The sequence below is a fragment of the Mixophyes fleayi genome, chromosome 5, assembly GCF_038048845.1.
Source record: "Mixophyes fleayi isolate aMixFle1 chromosome 5, aMixFle1.hap1, whole genome shotgun sequence".
Taxonomy (NCBI): Eukaryota; Metazoa; Chordata; class Amphibia; order Anura; family Limnodynastidae; genus Mixophyes; species Mixophyes fleayi.
In genome coordinates this window covers 518,663-543,344 of record NC_134406.1, presented here as the reverse complement: position 1 = coordinate 543,344, position 24,682 = coordinate 518,663, and the positions used below count along the sequence as shown (strand labels likewise).

The following is a 24,682-nucleotide window of genomic DNA, read 5'->3' as shown; positions in this document are numbered from 1 at the left end:
ATATGTATAAGTTTATCAGTGACATGTATATCAGTGACATATTTATATGTATCAGTGACATGTATATCAGTGACATATGTATCAGTAATATATATATATAGCCGTATGTATCAGTGACATGTATATCAGTGACATATGTATAATGTATATAGGTGTGTGTGTGTATATATATATATATATATATATATATATATATATATATACTGTAAATTATTATTATTATTATATATGTATATTTAGGCATACATATCAGCGACACATGTATATGTAGTGGCCTATGCGTACAGTATGTTTCAGCAACATGTATCAGTGACATACATATCAATGACATATGTATCAGTCACATATGTATCAGTGACATATGTATATGTATCAGTGACATATGTGTATCTATCAGTGACATATGTGTATGTATCAGTGACATATGTATCAGTGACATATGTATATGTATCAATGACATATGTATATGTATCAGTGACATATGTATATGTATCAGTGACATATATATATATATATATATATATATATATATATATATATATTCTCCCATGATGCTTAGCACTCTGTTGCCGTGTAGAGCATTATGGGCTATGAAGTTCTTTTACCTTGATTTAAGTAACTGATGTTTTCTCTTTTGTATATTTGTCCTCCCCACACACTACAAGCCCCCCTCTATTAAGACACTCACAGAAAGGATTCATGTGAGATGTGGTCACCCGACACTTAGCGATTATAAGCAGAACATCCTGCCTCGACTGCCGGCTACAAATAGGTGCAGACAACCCAGCAAATCGGGGTGAAACCTCGGGACTAGGGATGAGCGCACTCGGATTTATGAAATCCGAGCCCGCCCGAACGTTGCCGATCCGAGTCGGATCCGAGACAGATCCGGGTATTGGCGCCAAATTCAAATCTGAAACTGAGGCTCTGACTCATAATCCCGTTGTCGGATCTCGCGATACTCGGATCCTATAAATTCCCCGCTAGTCGCCGCCATCTTCACTCGGGCATTGATCAGGGTAGAGGGAGGGTGTGTTAGGTGGTCCTCTGTCCTGGTAGATCTCGTGCTGTGCTGTTTAGTTCTGTGCTGTGCTGTGCTGTGCTGTGTTCTGCAGTATCAGTCCAGTGGTGCTGTGTGCTGTGCTCTGTCCTTCTGAGGTCAGTGGTGCTGCTGGGTCCCGTGCTGTGTCCTGTTCAGTCCAGTGGTGCTGTGTCCTGTGCTCTGTGCTTCTAAGGGCATAGTTATTTCCCCAATATTCCCCTGTGTTTAAAAAAATAAAAAAAAGTTATTTAAAAAAATACCAAAAACTAATTTAATTTTTTTTAATTACCACAAAATTTGCACAACCAATCCTGCAGTATAAGCCCATTGGTACTGCAATATTACCAAGTTCACACATTCAGCAGTAAAAGTCCAGTGGTACTGCAATATTACAAAGTTCACACATTCTGCAGTATCAGTCCAGTGGTGCTGTGTCCTGTGCTCTGTCCTGCTGAGTTCCGTAGTGCTGCTGGGTCCTGTGCCGTGTCCTGTTCAGTCCAGTGGTGCTGTGTCCTGTGCTCTGTGCTTCTAAGGGCATAGTTATTTCCCCATTATTCCCAAGTTTTTAAAAAATAAAAAAAAAGTAAAAAAAAATAAAAAATAAAAAATTAAAAAAAAAAAATATAATTATAACCAAATTTGCAAAACCAATCCAGCAGTATAAGTCCATTGGTACTGCAATATTACCAAGTTCACACATTCTGCAGTATCTTGTGCTACATATAATGGAGACCAAAAATTTGGAGGATAAAGTAGGGAAAGATCAAGACCCACTTCCTCCTAATGCTGAAGCTGCTGCCACTAGTCATGACATAGACGATGAAATGCCATCAACGTCGTCTGGCAAGCCCGATGCCCAATCTCCTAGTACAGGGCATGTAAAATCCAAAAAGCCCAAGTTCTCAAAAAACAGCAAAAAAAGAAACTTAAAATCATCTGAGGAGAAACGTAAAGTTGGCAATATGCCAATTACGACAAGTAGTGGCAAGGAACGGCTTAGGCCCTGTCCCGTGTTCATGACTAGTGGTCCAGCTTCACCCAAGGATCTAAGCCCTCCTCCCCCCCCCCTACAAAAAATTTAAGAGAGTTATGCTGTCAGCAACAACAACAAAACAGCAAAGAACTCTGCCTTCTAAACAGATGACATCACAAATCCCCAAGGCGAGTCCAAGGGTGTTGTTGGTTGTGAACCCTGACCTTCCCATCACTGTACGGGAAGAGGTGACTCCATCCAGCATTTGCAGCACGCCCTCTGCATATGCTGGAAGGATCACCCACAGTCCAGTTACAGATTTGGCTAATGAAGGTGTGAATGTTGTACACTGGGAGGAGGATATTGATGTAGCTGGCGCTGAGGAGGATGTTGATGATTATGATGCAGACAGATACCAAATTGCATTTCTCAATTTCTATTTATAGTCTAGATTATATAACGGCTGAAAAGTTTTCTGTTTTACTCCTAGTGGAGAGGGGATCTGATGCAGACAGATACCAAACTGCCTTTGTCCATTTCTTTGTATATTTGAATTGCTAGTTCTACAGTCTATGCAGGCTGCTTTATTTATATTCAACTACAAGTGTAGGGCGGGGGGGGGGGGGGTGGGGGGGGCATAGATAGCCACCAAAGTAACGTGGTCCATTTAATTTCACTTTCTAGCTCCACAGTCTGTGCAGCCTGCTTTTTTTTTATCTTCAAAGTATTTATATTTACAAGCCTTGAAATCTAAATTAACTAGAGGTAGTGACGTGGTAGAACTCCAAAAGGCAGTTTGGAAGCCCCTGTACAAACTGGCTCTATTTTTTAACTGAGTTGTCCCCCCTCCAGTGTGTACTCGGGAAGAGTTTTTAGTGCAGCGGGGAACCTGGTCAGTGAGCGGCGAAGGAGGTTGCTTCCTCACAACGTTGAAAAAATGATGTTTATAAAAATGAATAATCAATTCCTCAATGAAGTACAGCACTGCCCTCCAGACAGTACAGAGGGACTGTGGTTGTGGAGTCCAGCGGGGACGAATTGATAATGTGTGAGGAGGAGGAAGTACACACTGTAGGGGGAGAGGAATCAGAGGTTAAGGATAAGGACGACATCTTTCCTCAGTAGAGCCTGTTTAGTTTGTACAGGGAGAGATGAATTGTTTTATTGGTGTGGGGGCCCAAACAAACCAATCATTTCAGCCAAAGTTGTTTGGTAGGCCCTGTCGCTGAAATGATTGGTTTGTTAAAGTGTGCATGTCCTATTTCAACAACATAAGGGTGGGTGGGAGGGCCCAAGGACAATTCCATCTTGCAACTTTTTTTTTGGCATTATGTGACCATTCAACAGTCGTTTGCCATGTTCAAAAAGTAAAAGAAAATGCCAACAAATTCAATAAATTAAATCAAAAGTTAAATGCCCTGTCATTATTTAAAACAAGAGGTTTTGACGTGCTAGAATTAGTGTAGTGTTAAGATGTTATAAACACTACACTTGGAAATTGGAGGAGGTAATGTGGCCCCGGTATCAAATTGGGTACCGGGGCCACCCCACTACGCAGTCCAGATACTTGTTTGGTGGAATTCAGACCAGTTGAGGGTGTATTTATTTTATTGTGGCCCCGGCACCAAATTTACTACTGGGGCCACTCCACTGTGCAGTCCATATTTAGGTGTATCATATATTAAACAACGGTGACAGTTGATGCCCAATTTTTTAATTATATTGTGGCCTCGGTACCAAATTGTGTACCGGGGCCACCACACTACGCAGTCCATACCCTTTTTTGGTGGAATTCTGACACGTGGAGGGTTTTTTAATTATATTGTGGCCTCGGTACCAAATTGTGTACCGGGGCCACCACACTACGCAGTCAAGATAGATAGATGCGTATCATAGATAAAGTACATTCAGTGGTGTGGGGCAAATTAAAAAAATATTCAAAATGCACTGACATTATCAAAAACAAGAGGTTGTCACACGCTAAAACTCCAACATGTATATGATGGAGAGGATGGAGGAGCAACCGTATGTGTAGTGTAATGCAGACCTGTTGAAGGTTTTTTATATATTTTATTGTGGTGCCCAGTGCCCACTCCTCTACGCAGTCCAGGTACATTTATTGGTGCGAATCATAAAAGTTCAGGGTTTTTAATATATATTGTGGTGACCCACTCCTCTACGCAGTCCAGGTACATTTATTGGTGCGATTCATAAAAGTTCAGGGTTTTTAATATATTGTGGTGACCCACTCCTCTACGCAGTCCAGGTACATTTATTGGTGCGATTCATAAAAGTTCAGGGTTTTTAATATATATTGTGGTGACCCACTCCTCTACGCAGTCCAGGTACATTTATTGGTGCGAATCATACAAGTTGATGGTTTTCTTATTATATATATTGTGGTGACCCAATCCTCTAGGCAGTCCAGATACATTTATTGGTGCGAATCATAAAAGTTCAGGGTTTTTAATATATATTGTGGTGACCCACTCCTCTACGCAGTCCAGGTACATTTATTGGTGCGATTCATAAAAGTTCAGGGTTTTTAATATATATTGTGGTGACCCACTCCTCTACGCAGTCCAGGTACATTTATTGGTGCGATTCATAAAAGTTCAGGGTTTTTAATATATTGTGGTGACCCACTCCTCTACGCAGTCCAGGTACATTTATTGGTGCGAATCATACAAGTTGATGGTTTTCTTATTATATATATTGTGGTGACCCAATCCTCTAGGCAGTCCAGATACATTTATTGGTGCGAATCATAAAAGTTCAGGGTTTTTAATATATATTGTGGTGACCCACTCCTCTACGCAGTCCAGGTACATTTATTGGTGCGATTCATAAAAGTTCAGGGTTTTTAATATATATTGTGGTGACCCACTCCTCTACGCAGTCCAGGTACATTTATTGGTGCGATTCATAAAAGTTCAGGGTTTTTAATATATTGTGGTGACCCACTCCTCTACGCAGTCCAGGTACATTTATTGGTGCGAATCATACAAGTTGATGGTTTTCTTATTATATATATTGTGGTGACCCACTCCTCTAGGCAGTCCAGGTACATTTATTGGTGCGAATCATAAAAGTTCAGGGTTTTTAATATATATTGTGGTGACCCACTCCTCTACGCAGTCCAGAAAGATACCTTGTTGCAACATTTTGGACTAATAACTATATTGTGAGGTGTTCAGAATACACTGTAAATTAGTGGAAATGCTTGTTATTGAATGTTATTGAGGTTAATAATAGCGTAGGAGTGAAAATAAGCCCAAAAACTTGATTTTTAAACTTTTTATGTTTTTTTCAAAAAAAATCCGAATCCAAAACCTTAAATCCGAACCGAGACCTTTCGTCAAGTGTTTTGCGAGACAAATCCGAACCCCAAAAATAACGAAAATCCGGATCCAAAACACGAGACCTCAAAAGTCGCCGGTGCACATCCCTACTCGGGACACCATTTATTTTGTGCTTCCTGTCTCAAGTAAACACACGCCGTCATGTGACCGGAGGCTGGAACCTCCCCTTACAGATGCTGCAGCCGGGGCAGGCGAGTTATCTGCCGCATGTGGTTCAGCTCTTAATCATATTCTCTGCAGTGATGATCTATCCTTGTGTTCTCTTAGAGAGTCAGTCATGTCTATATATATATATATATATATATATATATATATATATATATATATATATATATATATATATATATATGATATAGACATGACTGACTCTCTGGAGAGAACACAAGAATAGAACGGAATTTAATTACAGGGACGGATGTCGGGGGAGGGCCCCCCTAGTACCGCTGGGCCCTAGGCAGGTAAATCCGGCCCTGTTTATATGTATCAGTGACATGTATATCAGTGACATATGTATCAGTGACTTATATATCAGTGACATATGTATATGTATCAGTGACATGTATATCAGTGACATATGTATCAGTGTATCAGTGACATGTATATTAGTGACATATGTATCAGTGACATGTATATCAGTGACATATGTATCAGTGACATGTATATTAGTGACATATGTATATGTATCAGTACTAGCACCGGGTAAAGTGATGATTTGTATATTTTGCAGAAAGCGAGCATTGCTGCGTCTGGGAGAGACTGGGACATGTTTAAGGCGCAGAGAAGAAGGTAAATCACTGATGGACAGTAGATGGAATCTATACTTGCATCTATTGTTTCTATACAATATATTCTATATATTTCGTCTACAAAACCGTGTTCATAAACCCTGCATCATGGCCTTTACTCATGGAAGATTACTTTTGATACTTTTACATTGAAATTAATCTAGAGACACACCAATAAGTGGGACATTAATCTTGAGAATCAATTTGATCTTCTAGCAAAATAGACAAGATGGCAAAATTCTTATTTACATCTTCCGAGCAAATTTCCCAAAGTGATCACATTGTAAATCTTTAAATATATTAGTGGTGCTGGCTTATTGGGATCTCCTATGGTGTCCATTATTCCCCTCAATTACCTACCAAAATGTCTTCTCTCTGAGCAATTTACACTGACCTACCAGGGGCGAGTGGTCTAATTGGCACCGGCAAGAGAGAGACACCTGGATGCCCACAGCAGGGCCGTAATGAGGGTGGTGCGGGCGGTGCCGTCGCCCAGGGCGTAAGGCCAAGGGTCGCAGTAGCAGCCCACTACCTGCCTCAATACCTTCAGCCCTTAAGTTCCGCTTAAGGGCTGAAGACAGAGAGACTGATTAACATTAACTTACAAGAATTTGGTGCTTCTGCCCTTAAGTTCCGCAGTGGAACGCATGTGCGTTCCAGTGACAGGGAGTTCGGCATTAGCGTTCCAAATTCCGAACTTCCTGTCGGTGGAACACACATGCGTTCCACATGCGGAACTTAAGGGCAGAAGCACCAAGCTCTTGTAAGTTAATCTCTCTCTCTTTCTCTCTCTCTCTCTCTCTCCCCCTCCCCTCATTGTCTGAGGTGCTGTGGCATTTTGCGGGGGGAGGGTTCTAAAATTTTCCTAAGGCAGGAAATCTTGAGGAGCCTCCAAGGTGGCCTCCATGCATTACACCATACAATACCAGGAGAGCATATGACAGTATGCCCTGGACTAGATGGCATCAGTAGATGAAAGATTGTCTACGTATGAATATAGACATTAGTTGTGTGACTGCTAACAATCGGATCAGTGTACCCTGAACTATTAGTATATAAGCTTGTTTAGAGGAAATGGGCCTTTTATTAATATTCCTGAACTAATAAATGTAATTTTCAACACACTAAGATTACCTAGAGAAAGAGATCTGGTTTCTTTTGGTTGGACATAATTGTAAATTACTGTGTCATTTTCCACAATAAAGTCCAGCTAACAACATATCCTAGTAGTTAAAGTCATTACTGCCCTGTAGATTCCTGGTTAAGATATGACTGTGGATTAATAACTATAATACAGTATATCAAAACATGTAGCATTTATTTTGTCAAGTAATTATATTTCCTCATGTTTTTCTGTTGGCCTCTCAAGGACTTTACAATGACCTTATACCTCAGACATTATTCTCTCTCTTTTACTTTCAGTAAAGTGTTAGCCACACCCACACATTAGGTTGGCCACACCCATTTGTCAAATGCCACTCCCACTTAGATGGGGGGCGCCGGCGCCCTGTCTCGCCCAGGGCACTAAAATGTCTAGTTACGGCACTGGCCCACAGGTTGTGGCCCCAACAAGCTGACAAGGATTGGTTAGATAAATATGTATAATCAGCATGGAGGACACCAGTTAGAGACAGCTCAGCGTTACGGGAAGCCTAGTACGTTAGTAATATAATAGTGAAAGGGGAATGTTAGAAACTAACACTCATATACCTGGTGCTCAAGCACTGTGCCAAGTAACCGACTGGTCAAAGAGCCAGAGAGGCGTCTGTACAGCGAGACGCATGTGACCCTAGAGATCACGTGAGGTCAGATATCACTGTCTATTATACAATAATGTTTCTCTTTCCTCTTTCAGGTGACAGCCTTCCACCGATCGCACAGTCTCTTCTTCCCGGTATAATTACATTTATTAATCTACCTTTGAATAAGGTGACTCTCAGCCCACTGACGACCTCCCCTGACAGATCAGTGACAGCCCCTCTCACTGGCTCCCTGAGACAAGAGTTTCACAGATATTTCATTTTGCAGCAGTCTTATTTAGAAAATTATTATTGAGTCTGAATCAATGTTTCCCTCTGAACCAACGCTGTAGCCCAGTTCATCCACAGCCGAGGTTAGCATGCTCTCTGTGCCAATACCCTGTATGACCGCATCACACTGCTCAAACTACCTGAAACCAATTCTATTCGTAATAAACAAGGTTGCCAAGAAAATTGTTTTGTCTACTTATCATAAGATATTTAGTGTATGAACCAAAATAATTTGATGTCACCAAATACACTGCCTCACTTATTATACAGTAAACAACCTAACACAAGCCAGTGATACCAACCTCATCCTAAAATACTTTGACCCGACCCTCCTAGCTTTACATGGGTAGGTCTATACTTACATAGCTCCTGTAAAGGAGAAACTGCATATCTGGGACTATCTACAATAGTAACTGAATTTGTTTATACTCATTTATATATATTAATTATATAGCAAACCCCAATCAGTATGTAAATGATGCCTCTCTCTACACTTGTTACATTTTCCTCACATATATTCTTCTATATATATATATATATATAGTGTAACATGCAGCAGAGAGATATTTAGACTGTAAGCTCCAATGGGGCAGGGACTGATGTGAGTGAGTTCTCTGTACAGCGCTGCGGAATTAGTGGCGCTATATAAAAACCCACGGACTGTGCAAAAATTGAGAAATGTGTCTTTCAAGCAGAAACTATGGAGTTCTTGGGGCACATTTTTTCCTGGAAGAGGACGGAACTGGATCCTGTTAAAGCTGGAGCCATTGAGGACTGGCTGGTGCCTAAAGATGTGAAAGCTGTACAACACTTTTTTGGGCTTTGCTATTTTATTACCGAAAGTTTATTTTTCCAAGATTGTCCAGATAATGTCAGCCTTGACACATAAATAATGTGCTCAAACTACGATCTCACATTTCAGACCTTCGGGTCTTTTGCAACTTTTAAATATTTATTCTGTTCCTTGCAATGAGATTTGTATAGATTTGATCACGTCCTCCAGTGCAGGGATTTACCAAAATCTGGGTGGTGGTCTTACGTATTACTAAGAAGGCACATTGTGTTCCCCTTAAGAAGTTGCTATCAGCACCTCACACAGTACAGTTGTTTGTGAACAATCTTTAGACTGCACTGAGGTTTGGAATCTATTGTGGCAGATAAGGTGATACAACTTATGGCACGATTCAGGAAACAGGTCTCAATATAGGACTTATAAGACTCAATCACATGACCTGATAGAAAGGGTTAATCAATATTTGGAACAATATATAAGAGTCTATGTCTAATTCCAGCAAGAATATTGGGTGGATTTAATCCCTACAGCTGAATACAACAATGCCGTATATAGGTCAACTACACAATGCCCTTTTTTGACCACCATAACTACCACCTTGAACCCATCCCTGATACAAATTTTCAATTTAAGGAGGTCTAGGGGATAAGTAGATGCTGGTGGCAAATGGTAGAAAATGGTGGGGGATAGTTATAATAAGAGGGATAAAGGGAGACAGACACACACAAAGTCCCCATCCCTTTAGATTGTAAGCTCTGTTGAGTAGGGCCATCTTCCTTCCTCCAAGTCCATTACCACCAGCATGCCAGGGCCTTCCCTGCTCTTCTCCATCACAGATTCTGATCCTGTTTACTGGGTACAGGTTCAGCTGTTTTACTCCCTTTAATTTCTCACTCTTCCCATGTCTCATGTTCTAGGGAGAGGTTACCCCTCTTCCTCCACACCTTACCTTCTCAGTGCTGGTGTCACTCACCGGACGGTTAGTGCCTCTGGTCTGGTACGTGGCTCTCTCTCATTCCTGCCGGCGCCTGACCTAAGCCGCGGCCGTCCGCCATCTTGACTGGATTGCGCATGTGCAGGACTCTTGAACTTAAAACCTTGCTTTTAATCCTATTGGTGAATCAATCACCACTCACTATTTAAGGCACCTGTGTCCTTAGTATCATTGCCTGTTCTTGGTTCTCATTCCCTTGAGACTCCTAGGTGTTTCCTGTGTTCTGCTTGTGTGATCGGTTTTGCTGTGGACAAGTCCTCTCTGCTCATCCGTGGTAAACTTGCCCGCTACAGACTACCTCTACTCCGCTGCATGCCTACACCTGGACAAGCCTTATCTGCTCTTCTGTGGTAAACGTACCCGCTATAGACTGCTTGCCATTCCGCTGCATACCTGCACCTGGATAAGCCCGCTCTGCTCATCAGTGGTAACGTACCCGCCACAGACTATTTGCTATTCAGCTGCTTGCCTGCATTTGGACAAGTCTCCCTTGCTCATCAGTGGTATACTTGCCGCTACAGACTACCCGCTATTCCACCACCTACCTGCACCTGGACAAGTCTTCCCATCACCGCAGTGGTACAACTTGCTATCCGCAGACCACTGATGCTCCCGCTACCTACCTGCACCTGGACAAGTCTTCCCATTTCCGCAGTGGTACAACTTGCTATCCGCAGACCACTGACGCTCCCGCTACCTACCTGCACCTGGACAACTCTTCCCATCACAGCAGTGGTACAACTTGCTATCCGCAGACCACTGACTCTCTCCGCTACCTACCTGCACTGGCTCGAGTCTTCACTGCACATCAGTTGTTATACCTACCTCCGCATTATAGTTGCAAGTCGCTGACTCTCCTGCTGCATAGCTGCAAGTCGCTGACTCTCCTGCTGCATAGCTGTAAGTCGCTGACTCTCCTGCTGCATAGCTGCCAGTCGTTGACTCTCCTGCTGCATAGCTGCCAGTCGTTGACTCTCCTGCCGCATAGCTGCAAGTCGCTGACTCTCCTGCCGCATAGCTGCAAGTCACTGACTCTCCTGCCGCATAGCTGCAAGTCGCTGACTCTCCTGCCGCATAGCTGCAAGTCGCTGACTCTCCTGCCGCATAGCAGCCAGTCGCTGACTCTCCTGCCGCATAGCTGCAAGTCGCTGACTCTCCTGCCGCATAGCTGCCAGTCGCTGACTCTCCTGCCGCATAGCTGCCAGTCGCTGACTCTCCTGCCGCATAGCTGCCAGTCGCTGACTCTCCTGCCGCATAGCTGCCAGTCGCTGACTCTCCTGCCGCATAGCTGCCAGTCGCTGACTCTCCTGCTGCATAGTTGCAAGTCGCTGACTCTCCTGCTGCATAGCTGCAAGTCGCTGACTCTCCTGCTGCATAGCTGCCAGTCGTTGACTCTCCTGCTGCATAGCTGCCAGTCGTTGACTCTCCTGCCGCATAGCTGCAAGTCGCTGACTCTCCATTGACATTCCTTATACTAAGTTGTTGTACTGCTCCAACCATTAACCATACTGCCCAGAGGATCACTGTGATAAACTCCGCCCCTCTGGTAAGCATAATCACACCTGGTGAATCCTGGGTAGAAACTCCTAGTGCCCGTGTAGCTGGTTTCATTCTTCAGTCTATATTGTAGTGTCTCTGCATGTTATGTCTTAGTGCAATTCTCTGTATGGCACTGGGGACCTCTCTCTGGCCTGGCATTGCGGACCCCTCTCTCTGTGTGGCACTGCAGACCCCTCTCTCTGTATGGCACTGCGGACCCCTCTCTGTATGGCACTGCGGACCCCTCTCTCTGTATGGCACTGCGGACCCCTCTCTCTGTATGGCACTGCGGACCCCTCTCTCTGTGTGGCACTGCGGACCCCTCTCTCTGTGTGGCACTGCGGACCCCTCTCTCTGTGTGGCACTGCGGACCCCTCTCTCTGTATGGCACTGCGGACCCCTCTCTCTGTATGGCACTGCGGACCCCTCTCTCTGTATGGTACTGCAGACCCCTCTCTCTGTATGGCACTGCGGACCCCTCTCTCTGTATGGCACTGTGGACCCCTCTCTCTGTATGGCACTGCGGACCCCTCTCTCTGTATGGCACTGCGGACCCCTCTCTCTGTATGGCACTGCGGACCCCTCTCTCTGTATGGCACTGCGGACCCCTCTCTCTGTATGGCACTGCGGACCCCTCTCTCTGTATGGCACTGCGGACCCCTCTCTCTGTATGGCACTGCGGACCCCTCTCTCTGTATGGCACTGCGGACCCCTCTCTCTGTATGGCACTGCGGACCCCTCTCTCTGTATGGCACTGCGGACCCCTCTGTATGGCACTGCGGACCCCTCTGTATGGCACTAAGGATCCCTCTCTGTATGGCGCTGCGGACCCCTCTCTGTATGGCACTGCGGACCCCTCTCTCTGTATGACACTGCGGACCCCTCTCTCTGTATGACACTGCGGACCCCTCTCTGTATGGCACTGCGGACCCCTCTCTGTATGGCACTGCGGACCCCTCTCTCTGGCACTGCGGACCCCTCTCTCTGGCACTGCGGACCCCTCTCTCTGTATGGCACTGCGGACCCCTTGTGGTGCCTTACAGATAGAAGATAATAATTGTAACCCCCTGTCACTGTGTGTAGTGTGGGGTGCAAAGGGTACACAGTGCACCTCCTTCTCAAGCCCTGGCTAGCTGATGGGCATGGGTGTAAATGATCAGGGGGTCCCTGCACATGCAGGTGTTTCTTTGTAGTTAGTGGGACACAGGTAATGTCACTTTGGTGCAGTGTAATAGAAGTCACAATAATTTGGGCGCCAGACCATCTCTATAACAAACTCAACTCTTTATTTACACTCTTCCTCCAGCACGATAATCATAATGGTTGCAGCAATAAAGAAATATATGTACAGCTCCTTACTCTCTCCAGCACAGTTCTTAATGAGCAATACGAATATGGTTGCAAATATATCTCATTACTCCTCCTGCACAGTTCTTAATGTTATCCAGATGTTATGTAACATAAATCATTGGTCTCTCTTACACTCCATACTCACTGCAGATACCCTTTCTGCAGGGGCACATGCATGGATGCTAATAGGCAGGCAGCCTCTCCTCCATGCAGCTCTGACACACTCTGTGTACCTCTCAGCTGCAGCTCATCCCTCCTCTGCAGGGGCACTCACATGGATGCTAATAGGCAGGCAGCCTCTCCTCCATGCAGCTCTGACACACTCTGTGTACCTCTCAACTGCAGCTCACCCCTCCTCTGCGGGGATGATGTCTCCTGTGCTCTGACACGTCACTCTGTGTACTCTCAGCCTCAGGATCTGACACTACAGCTACCAGGCCTCTTGTAGCAGCCCTCACTCCAGGGCCTCTTCCATGCAAAGTGTCCCCCTCTCTCTTGGGTTCTCTATAGTGGCATGGAGTTCTCCCCCTCATCCAGTGCACACATTCCTTGCCCTGGCTCAGTCACCATGCTCAGACTTCCAGGCAATGCTGGGGGAGCCTGGGAGCTTCCACCCCAGGTCCCCAGCTACAACTCTCCTCTTGTGTCTCCCTTCTCAGTTCCTCTCCCCCCTTAATGACAGCCCCTCCTTCCTCTCACTTAGTCTCACAGGCTGGGCTGGGTTATCACCATGGTAACCAGTTTATGTAACTTTTCAGAAACTTCTATCTTACCCTCTAGGTGACCCCTCCTCTATTCACTGAGGTAAAGGTTTAACTAAAACACCACTAGGGGGGTGTTACATAATAAAGGAGGGGGGCAATGAGAAACAGATGGGGTGACAGAGGTACACATGAAGAGAAAAAGATTGGCACAGGCAGGGGAAGGGCAGAGAGAATGATGAGAAACAATAATATCAGAAAGAAAAGTGACAGGAATATGTGCCTATGTATATATACTTACCTAGATATGCAAGGGGAGGTGGTCTGGAGCCCAGTTTAGGAGGAGTAGGGGTGGGGTCAGGGGACGCATAGAAAATATTGTGAAACTGGATGACCGTTGACCACACCCCAGATGAAGAGTTAGGGCTGCTCCTGCCCCAGTACTTTGTACCCACCCCCTCTCAGCCCCCCGGCATCTCTTTCTTACAAACTACAGATGAATGGCCTCTAATCACTAGAGCAGCCAATCTCTTTATTTAGAACTGTCCTATGTGATTTTTTCATCCACTTTCCAGGTGCTTTGTGACCTTCCTTACACAGCACCATCTACTGACCATCTACACTTACGTGCACTTGACTCACAAACAACAGTTTTTGGGGATTAACCACTAAACAGCTATGTATCATTGTAGCATCACAGCAGATCTCTCAGATATCTGCTGCTTTACATCACTTATCATTTTTCTGAGCACTCCCCATAACAGTATATGGGAAGTGCTCATTAGCGCTATGTATCAATGTCTGAAGCTGACGTACATTCTCCTAAATTAAATCTTTCTCAGCTGTCAGCTCTGCTCTGACAGCGCATGTGTGGAGGGATCATGTGATCCCTCCCTTTCACCACTGCCCCCATGATTTCATAAATCTAACCACTTACCAATGAATGAATGTGGCTAGCGACAGCATTAAAACAGAGAGGGAAATATGTTGAATGTCCTAGCCCTATTGAAATAAATGTTGTGTTTTGAGTGACCGCATCCAGAACGTCTCCCTGAGGTCTTCGTGTTGTCTCTGTGTCTCCTTGTTCGATGCTGTAGTCTCTGCTCTCTGTGCTTACTGTACTCAGTTTTTCTTACTATTCTAACTAATCCCTGACTACTGCCCATGCTAAGCTCATATTTTATCTCTCTTGATACCCATCTTTCTTAGTCTGTAACACCCACCCCTTGCTTTTTTACCCCAGGAGGACCCTTTTTGTCTCCCTCCTCTTCTATTTCTGCATTAACTCTTCCTTTCTCTCAGTTCTCTTATCTATCTTTATCTCAGTTTAATACTATATGGTTCTTGTTCCCTTCTCCTTTATAGGATACTACACCCCTGTGCTCCTCTTCTTAATCATTCTCTCTCACGTTCCTGTAATGGCTCTGACCTTAAGTTGCTGAAATCATTACAGAATCTTATACTCTCATCTGGTTTAGGAGTATCACACTGAATATAACCCTTGCTGGAGAACTTCTTCCTGTCATGGGAGAGTTTTTGTTAAATTGTCAATAAAAGTGTGTTACATATCACCAAGGTGTAAACTTATAAATATTGATTATTAGTAAGCTGTGCGGTAAATGTATTCATCACAAACTATAGGGTTATGGTCTATACAGTTATGATCGATTGTGTTGACAGATGCAATCAACAGTTTAAGGTGTTAATGTTTCTTTAGAAACATAGAATATGTTTAGAGGACATCATTTCAAAATAAGATGGAATATTACTACCTGGACTTTTGAATATAAATTGACAATTTATGTAATGGTGTGTTTGCTTACTGCAAGTGCTGTACTAAAATGATTAATGTGTTAAATTATTTGTGAACTAAACAGATTTTTTCGGTGGTGGTGATCGTATGTCACGGCAGATTCTGTGGCGGCTTCTAAATAAAATATGATGATGATAATGATAATTGTGAATATAAACAAAGATGAAAACAATTAATGATTTGAGGATCATTTATTATATGATTTACATTTGTTATAGAATTTGCTCCAAAAGCTTTTAAATGTATTTATTTAGCTACAATGAGAAAGCCATCATCTAATGATTTATTGTAGTATCTCTACTCCAGCCTTGTGTAATGAGAACAGACATTGTGGAGCCTATAATTACACACATGGCTTCTCCGTCCCATCCGGATAGACCTCAACCTCACACAAGTTAAGGAGATCGTCACGGCCAGGAATGACGACACTGACATAGCGGCCGACCATCCCGTTACAGCACAATGTGGTGACGGACCCAGGCTCCACCTCAGAAATAGTTCCACACCTGAGAACACAAAAACTGCATTAAAAATCAAGTCCAGGAGCAAATATCATCTGCTCTTTCTGTGCAGGATATCTACAGGCTGTGAGTATGTGCAGAATCCAGATGAGTGATGCAGTATACCGAGGTGAGGATCACAATACTTGGTCCTTCCATCTCTCGCTCCCAAAGTACAATGCTTAACCTACTTTACAGGTCTACATTTGTTACAACTTGACCAAAGCGAAGAAATCCACTAGTGGAGAGTTTACTTCTCCCTCTAGATACAAGAATCGACAGGCTCAAATCTTCTCCATTTATATGGCTCAAATACTGTTATATTTGGTCTATGTGATACCACACTAATGTAGATGCTGTGTTGCTATCAGTGAAATACATTAAACACTCAAAATTTCAATTGTATGAAGTGTAACAATCGTTGCAATTTATATAAAAGTCCTTACACTGTGGCTGTGAGTGCACTATGAAGGACAGTAATACAGTAACATCCATTTCCAATCTGCTGAATTTAAGACAATCTATAATACAGTGATATTGTTGTCCTACCAGGGAAATATCAGAATTCCTTTGTATTACAAGAATATCAGCAGGACCCACTTGTTGCAGTCTCTTGATATGTGCTGAGGTGACACTGTGGATCAAAGCTCATTGCTGTCATTATTGTGACTGCCTGCTCCCCCCTCCTGTCTTCCCCGCTGCCCCTCCTGTCTCAGGAAATTGCCGCAGGTAAGTATGCGTCAAAGGTTCTTGAAGCAGTGATGTTTATTAGCTCAAGTGTCCTAATGAGGACAGTTACACTAGTTTGTAGTACTAGTGATCTTCAAAAGATATAGATGGTATGATGATACATTTCAGGGTAAAACAGAGGTCTTTAAATACAATTTTGAACACATAACCTGGCAGGAGGTAATCCAGCCTCCTGCCCCTTTAACCAATCCAGACCGATTCATGCAGCATCCACATCAATCAGACCAGAGGGGTTAACACCTTTTAACATTGAAAAGGAGAGAAGAGTATATCTGGGGCACTCCTAGTATAATAAAACCTAAATTTTATTAGATATGCATTAAAAAATGGTAGGGATGAGAGCGAAATATTTAAAATAAACATATAGACATACAGTGATACAGTAAATTAAAAATGCAAACTAAGTTGCAAGGGCTAAAGCACTAAACAATTGTGAGTGCAAAAAAAAAGGGCTATAATAAGCCTTCATGAGAACTAATAATATATGTTAGTCCTCTGGAAAATAATATTCTGTAGATATAGTGAATATCAATTGGCTTTATAAAAAAACAAAATTGTCTGTTTGGTACACTCTAAAAAATCCACTATGTTAAGGATAGTTATATGTGGATACAAAATTATGCTCTAATTAAGTAGCGAGTAGTAGCGCAGAATCCACAAAAAGAATGTATTCCCCCTCTGATCGCGGGATTATGTGAAATGTCCCTACCTAAAATAACTCGCAGGCGATCAAGGGGATAAATACGCAAAATAAGAAGCAGATAGTGGAGCCCAGAAACGCCAATGCGCATTTTGCTCGGCTGCTTTTTCAAGGCTGATGCGGGGAGACAAATGACAGCTCTTATATAGTCCCATTTAATAGGTGTATCTGGCCACGTGGTTTTAAAAAGCCAATCTGAAAAATGGTATTGAATGTTGGTGTAGAGTGATTCTACGTTGAAAGACGCTAATTTAACATTGGGACCAACTGTTATATCCTGTATTTTTGAAAGGACGTCCAGGCTATCCCTAGTGTAGGATGGTAGACCCACCACATAAGGTCGCATGTAGTGGTCTACAAAGGTACTAGCATTTTCCGTTAACCCACCAATCCTGGAAATGATGGGTCTTCCTGGGGGGTTAGTTTCATTTTTGTGAGAAGGATAAACCTTTACTCAAAAGGCTTAAATGATTTGGTTGAATTATTTTATCTGATAAATTGATAATTCTAAAATTAGAATCTAGATCTTGTGTCGTCTCTGACTCCTGCGATAGACTATGTCTTCTTAGGTATCTGGTCTTTTTCTCAGTTTCTTACCCCCAATCCGTATTTTTTTTGTTTTGTACCTCCTGTGTCTGAGGACATTAAGTCCTTTCCTAAAAAATCTTGGTGAGAGAAATCTCTACTGGAGAATGAGCTCATGGAATTTTCTCACTCAGTAGAGTCTAATTCAGAGACAGAGATGAATGTATGGGGTCTCCTTGTTCTCCATCCACCCTTTTTAAAGACCTTTTAACATTGAAGCTAGTGGCAGGGAAGAGTGTACCTTCTCTGTCCCAATCTGACAGGGAGAGGGGGGCTCAGCCTCCTCTCCTCCGCTGGTGCCTCTCTGAGGCTGGAGATTTATCATAGATACATAGATACATAACCCCTAATCTCCCCAGCTCCTAGCGCTGGGGTTTAACCTCTTATGTGCTGCAGCGCTGGGTATCCCCTTCCCAGCGCCGCAGCGCACACTTTAAAACACATTTTTATTTAATAACTACACCTCAAAACACCACTTTATTCATGCGGTGCCTGGATCTGGACTTCCGACACTGGAGTCCATGTAAAGATGGCCCCCTGACACTCGGGACCTGGCCACATGACACATGACCCTATCTATGTTTTAACATTTTTATTTTGACTTCAGTAAAATCTTGTATCTGGATTTACTTGTAAGAAAACACAAAGAGGTTTCACATAACATGCACGTGCCGGACGCACACAGATCTAAGTGTGATATAGGCTGTGTAAATATTTTGCATCACAATAACTGACATTGACTTCTCATACATTTCCCTGGTCGGTTTGGTGAGCAGACGGCTGTTTAACACATGAACTGTATCAAATATGATTTCTGTTCCACTAAACAAACCACTCTTTATCTTTTTGAGCAGGAATACCTGTGAATATGGTTCAGCAATGAGTTGGACTGCTTTATGTTTTTAGTTCACATTGTATATTTATGAATTGATTTATGTATTTTTCATTTATTTTTATTGGATCATGCATATCTTTTTACCTTTCCTGTCTTTAATAAACCCTAACCCTCTACCAGCAGACCCGGTGATCATCGCTGTCCTGTATCTTGGGAAGCTGCTGCTCCATCTGGGAGCCTGTCATCACCTCCCTCCATCGGGAGATACTCACCAGGTTCTGGGTAAATTGGTGTACCAACAAGAATAGGGAGATTGATACCCGTAGCCCCACCATGCGGTTGGAGATTTGGCTAAGCAGCCGGGAATAGCAAGATACCAGGACTCCCTGAACCTCCCATGGACAGACTCATTTGTCTGTGGAGCTGTTGCATGACTAAGGTGGGTGGGGAACTTTGCTGCGACCCCTATTGACACTGGTGGTCCCCTCACCTATTGTTTAAAGTGTGCAAACTGTTGTGTTACTGTAGAAAAGGTAACAATATCGTTGTATGTCCTCCTTCTTGCCTGTGTGGTTCCTGAACCTAAGAGGACCAGTTACCTAGTGAACTTCGGTTATAAAAACCCATTATCTTCACATTTTGGTGGCAGCAGTGGGATCACACAGACCCAACGTTGGGTAGAGCGCAGGGACTTGTATTCTGATACCTCACATTCGTTTTATTGTAAAATTAGTTACATCCCCTCTCGCCCCCACTGTCTAGAATTCGAACAACTGGCATCTTCTCCTTAATGAAGATTTTACCATGGTTAACTATAATAAGGAGCATCGTCAAATTAAGATATCTAGAGGGAAAATGTATGTAATTCTTTATGGAGGCTTCTGTCTTCAATAGGGAGAGAATAATGAACAATGAATGAAATATAATGAAATGTATCATACTCTGTGCTGTCCCATAAGCTTTTATTACTTTTAGATGTTTTAATTATTATATTATAATACTGTTAGAATATAAGATTATTTCCTCATTAGTCTCTGTAGTGATCATGTGATCTTATGATATTATCTTATCGCAACAATTGTTTTCTTTAGTTAAAATATATATGTTTGATGTTATTTTACATTCTGTTGCCTAATTGACCTAATAAATGTTAAATTATGTACTGCGTTAGATTTCGGAGCACTTTCTGCCTTTAGACAGTCTGGCCACCCCTTCGTTAGAGCGTCTACCATGGGGGCTCACATTACCGGAGAGTAAGAAACATATGTCTTAGATAGGGAATCAGATGTGGGGAGTTTTCTGGAACATCCCCCATGAGAGACTCCCCAGTTCCTCTACTGATCTGATGTATTAATAATACAAAGTTACTCTCTACCCACGCCCATTACATTGGAGGAGACAACTAATGCATAAACGTTCTAAAAACAAGTTTAAATGGTGTACAAATAAAATATTAAAAATGATATGTAACGTAATCAATAAGAAGAAGAATGAATTTAATAAAGATACTGCTTCATTGTAGGTAATTTGTGAGGCTCCCTAATTATTATTCAAAATGTAAAGGAGCATCACACCCAGGATATTATAGATCCTCAGACTATGTGGTAAAATAGTTTCAGGAAATATTCGGGTTTTGGGGGCAATATGACAGTTTTGTATAATACTATTTAATGCTCGATTCATATGTCTTGTGAATAGTTTGCACACAAGGGTTGTGTGTGTTGGGTTGTAGCTGTCACACATATTAGGAGATAATAGGTGACTGTTGCATCTCATACTCACACTGGATTTTGGTTGAGTGTGGAGTTTCCAACACGAACCTCCGCTCCAAGGAGACGATGCCAACAGCAGTCATACCTATTAACTACAACTACAGCCCCGACTTTCCGTGGTGTATGAAAATCCAATCTCCACCAAGGAGACGTCTCGCTTCTTGTCAGGCTGCAAGATTTCATTATGAGCTTTCCTTCACGGTTTCCATCAATAGCATTAATGGCATTTCCATAGGTATGATAGACGGAGATTTGACTGGCTTTACCCTCAGGGGCAATGTTCCTTCCTATAAAATATATAACACACAGACTTAATATAACAAATAGATATGAGAGAGATCGATGACAGATATGAGAGACAGAGATATGTATTAGATAGATAGATAGATAGATATATATGGGATAGATATGAGATAGATAGATAGATAGATATGAGATAGAAATGGGATAGATAGATAGATAGATAGATAGATAGATAGATAGATATGAGATAGATAGATAGATATGAGAAAGATAGATAGATAGAAATGGGATAGATAGATAGATAGATAGATAGATAGATAGATATGGGATAGATAGATAGATAGATAGATAGAAATGGGATAGATAGATAGATAGATAGATATGAGATAGATAGAACGATAGATAGAAATGGCATAGATAGATAGATAGAAATGGGATAGATAGATAAATAGATAGAAATGGGATAGATAGATAGATAGATAGATAGATAGATAGAAATGGGATAGATAGATAGATAGATAGATAGATATGGGATAGATAGATAGATATGGGATAGATAGATAGATATGGGATAGATAGATAGATAGATAGATATGAGATAGATAGATAGATATGAGATAGATAGATAGATAGAAATGGGATAGATAGATAGATAGATATGGGATAGATAGATAGATAGATAGATAGATAGATAGATATGGGATAGATAGATAGATAGATAGATAGAAATGGGATAGATAGATAGATAGATAGATAGATAGATATGAGTAAATAGATAGATAGATAGAAATGGGATAGATAGATAGATAGATAGAAATGGGATAGATAGATAGATAGATAGATAGATAGATATGAGATAGATAGAATGATAGATAGAAATGGCATAGATAGATAGATAGAAATGGGATAGATAGATAAATAGATAGAAATGGGATAGATAGATAGATAGATAGATAGATAGATAGATAGAAATGGGATAGATAGATAGATAGATAGATAGATAGATAGATAGATAGATATGGGATAGATAGATAGATAGATATGGGATAGATAGTTAGATAGATATGGGATAGATAGATAGATAGATATGAGATAGATAGATAGATAGAAATGGGATAGATAGATATGGGATAGATAGATAGATAGATAGATAGATAGATATGAGATAGATAGATAGATAGATAGAAATGGGATAGATAGATAGATAGATAGATATGAGTAAATAGATAGATAGATAGAAATGGGATAGATAGATAGATAGAAATGGGATAGATAGATAGATAGATATGAGATAGATAGAATGATAGATAGAAATGGCATAGATAGATAGATAGAAATGGGATAGATAGATAGATAGATATGGGATAGATAGATAGATAGATAGATATGAGATAGATAGATAGATAGATAGATAGATAGATAGATAGATATGGGATAGATAGATAGATAGATATGAGATAGATAGAACGATAGATAGAACGATAGATAGAAATGGCATAGATAGATAGATAGAAATGGGATAGATAGATAGATAGATAGATAGATATGGGATAGATAGATAGATAGATAGAAATGGGATAGATAGAAATGGGATAGATAGATAGATAGATAGAAATGAGATAGATAGATAGATAGATAGAAATGGGATAGATAGAAATGGGATAGATAGATAGATAGATAAATAGATAGATAGATAGATAGATAGATATGGGATAGATAGATAGACAGACAGACAGACAATACTGCTATATTATGTAAATAGACAGGACAGAGATTATAAAAAATGTATAAGTGAAATGCTATTTTTAATGACTCAAATAAAAAAAATAAAAAATTAATTAATTAAATTACTTTTTACTTCACAAATTAGTGTTCTAACATATTTTTTAAAACAACTTTATATTTACATTTCAATGCCCCATTTAAGGTATAGTACAACATTGTTGGAAACACACCTGCAAAATATTGTGCTCCACCACTTTTGATAAATCTATCTCTCCTATCTCTCTCCACTGGTGCTGATTGATTGAGGCAGATATATATACTGAGCACAATATGCATTTGTTTTACAACGCACGTAAATCGGGTAAACACACCCCAAATTCAGCAAGGAGCGGATGTGAAGATATGTGTGGTAATGAACGGGGTGCAGGTCTGCTATATGGGCTATGTACAATACATATGTTCGATAAAAAAAATCACAAAAGAATTCCATTAAAAAAGAAAAAAACATCTATTGTTACCAGGGGGTAAATGTATCAATCTGCGGGTTCTTCAACACCCGCGTGTTCAGCCTCTTCCGTGATTAAATTTCAAGCGGCGCTGCATTGTAAAGGGTTAACTTCCCTTTACAATGCAGCGCCGCTTGAAATTTAATCGCGGAAGAGGCTGAACACGCGGGTGTTGAAGAACCCGCAGATTGATACATTTACCCCCTGGTAACAATAGAGACAATAATGATAAAATAATGAAAAAAATAAGAAAAAGTGTTTTTTTTTTAAATAAAATACATTAGTATGTTATGTATGTCTACTGTACATAAAATATTTTTGTACAGTTGCTCCTGATACAAACACATGTCCTAGCTGTATACACAGCCGTCATCATTAGTAAGCGGCACTTAGACTAGACCTGTAGCTGGAGCAAAAGATATGGCTGAAAAACAACCTGAGAGATGCCCAGAGATTGATCGGACATTGCTGCGTGCGCTCCAGCCTGGCACGCCCTGACTGTACACTGACTACGGGCATACGCCCCTTCCCTGCCCGTTCTCGCCCTGATACCATAGGCTGTAGTAAGTGTCCTTTGTGCTCGAAGAGGAATTGAACGTTGCTGTGTTCTGTGGCGTATGGTTCGGTTCTGGGCATGCACAGGGCGAATTTGCGGATTGTACCCACAAAATCACCATTTACGTCCCTTTATGAATCAGATCCTCAGTGTTTCCCTCAGATATAGAACAACATTTACTTCTTATCCTAAAACCAACAGACATCATTTGTACATGGACAGAAGATCTCACCTTTCACCACACAGTACGAATCCACCTGTGTTGTCCCGAGTAAGCCCAAGCACAGGAGACAAGTCACTAAGAAGATCATCTTGCTCAGGTACCTGTGATATAGAAGTACAGTGTAACGTATAGACCACTAGAAGATAATATTATTTACTTCCTTTCTGTAAAATTCTAAACAGTGAATAAAGAGCGGAGAGTAGATATCAACAAACACGTTACAGTATCTCACCTAATATCTGACAATCGTATATTGATGATCTGACTTTATCAGTCCCCCATTTTTATATACTCGACAAGAGTCACTGACTAATGACCCATATCACACACACAATACCGCAGTGTCCTCAATGTTTATTGTGTTACACTCTTCCCATCGCCACTAGCCAAGATCAATATGATTACATTCTGGACACTCCAGCGTCTTTATAAACACAAATCTTGTCAATACAACATTAGAGTCATTGTTGCACTTCACAAATAAAGGATTTAAAGAATGTCATTTCTGATAAATTAGTTCTGCAGATCTGCCAAGTGAGACTATCAGGGTACGTGTTACCTGGCCTCCTCTTTCTATCCTGATCCTTTAAGACACATTAACCCCTTACTGCATTTTTACATTTATTAATGTCATGATTTTCCTCGGCCATCTCTGGACCCCAACTGTAATTTACAGCCTTGGAGTTCAGTTCCTGGGCCTCTAATCTCTAGAAATTGCCCTCAAACCTGATGTACCCTTACCAGAGACTTCCCCTGGTCCCGGGTACTTGTGTGGGGAAGCTAAATTAGTTCTTTTAGTTCATCATCATCATCATCATAAACACTTATTTATATAACGCCAGCAAATTCCGTAGCGCTTTACAATTGGGAACAAACATTAATAAAACAATACTGGGTAATACATA

General features: G+C 41.6%; 2 protein-coding genes across 4 annotated transcripts in view; one reads left to right on the top strand and one right to left on the bottom strand.

Annotated features, from left to right (window-relative positions):
- Nucleotides 1–8,394, top strand: part of WDR97 (WD repeat domain 97) — a 129,058-nt gene extending 120,664 nt beyond the window's left edge. For all 3 annotated transcript variants that reach the window (XM_075211486.1, XM_075211487.1, XM_075211485.1), the window contains 2 exons: nucleotides 6,105–6,163; nucleotides 8,018–8,394. In XM_075211486.1, coding sequence (XP_075067587.1) covers nucleotides 6,105–6,163; nucleotides 8,018–8,217 — 259 coding nt within the window. In that variant the 3' untranslated portion in view covers nucleotides 8,218–8,394. The remainder of the gene's footprint in view (nucleotides 1–6,104; nucleotides 6,164–8,017) is intronic.
- A 7,190-nt stretch (nucleotides 8,395–15,584) lies between these two features.
- LOC142157597 (fucolectin-like) lies at nucleotides 15,585–24,227 on the bottom strand. The gene is made up of 4 exons (XM_075211200.1): nucleotides 24,010–24,227; nucleotides 23,787–23,878; nucleotides 20,535–20,811; nucleotides 15,585–15,888 (listed from the first exon to the last, which is right to left on the bottom strand). The coding sequence occupies exons 2-4, from the start codon at nucleotides 23,863–23,865 to the stop codon at nucleotides 15,726–15,728; spliced, it is 519 nt and encodes a 172-aa protein (XP_075067301.1). The 5' UTR covers nucleotides 23,866–23,878; nucleotides 24,010–24,227; the 3' UTR covers nucleotides 15,585–15,725.
- Between the last annotated feature and the right edge of the window lie 455 nt (nucleotides 24,228–24,682).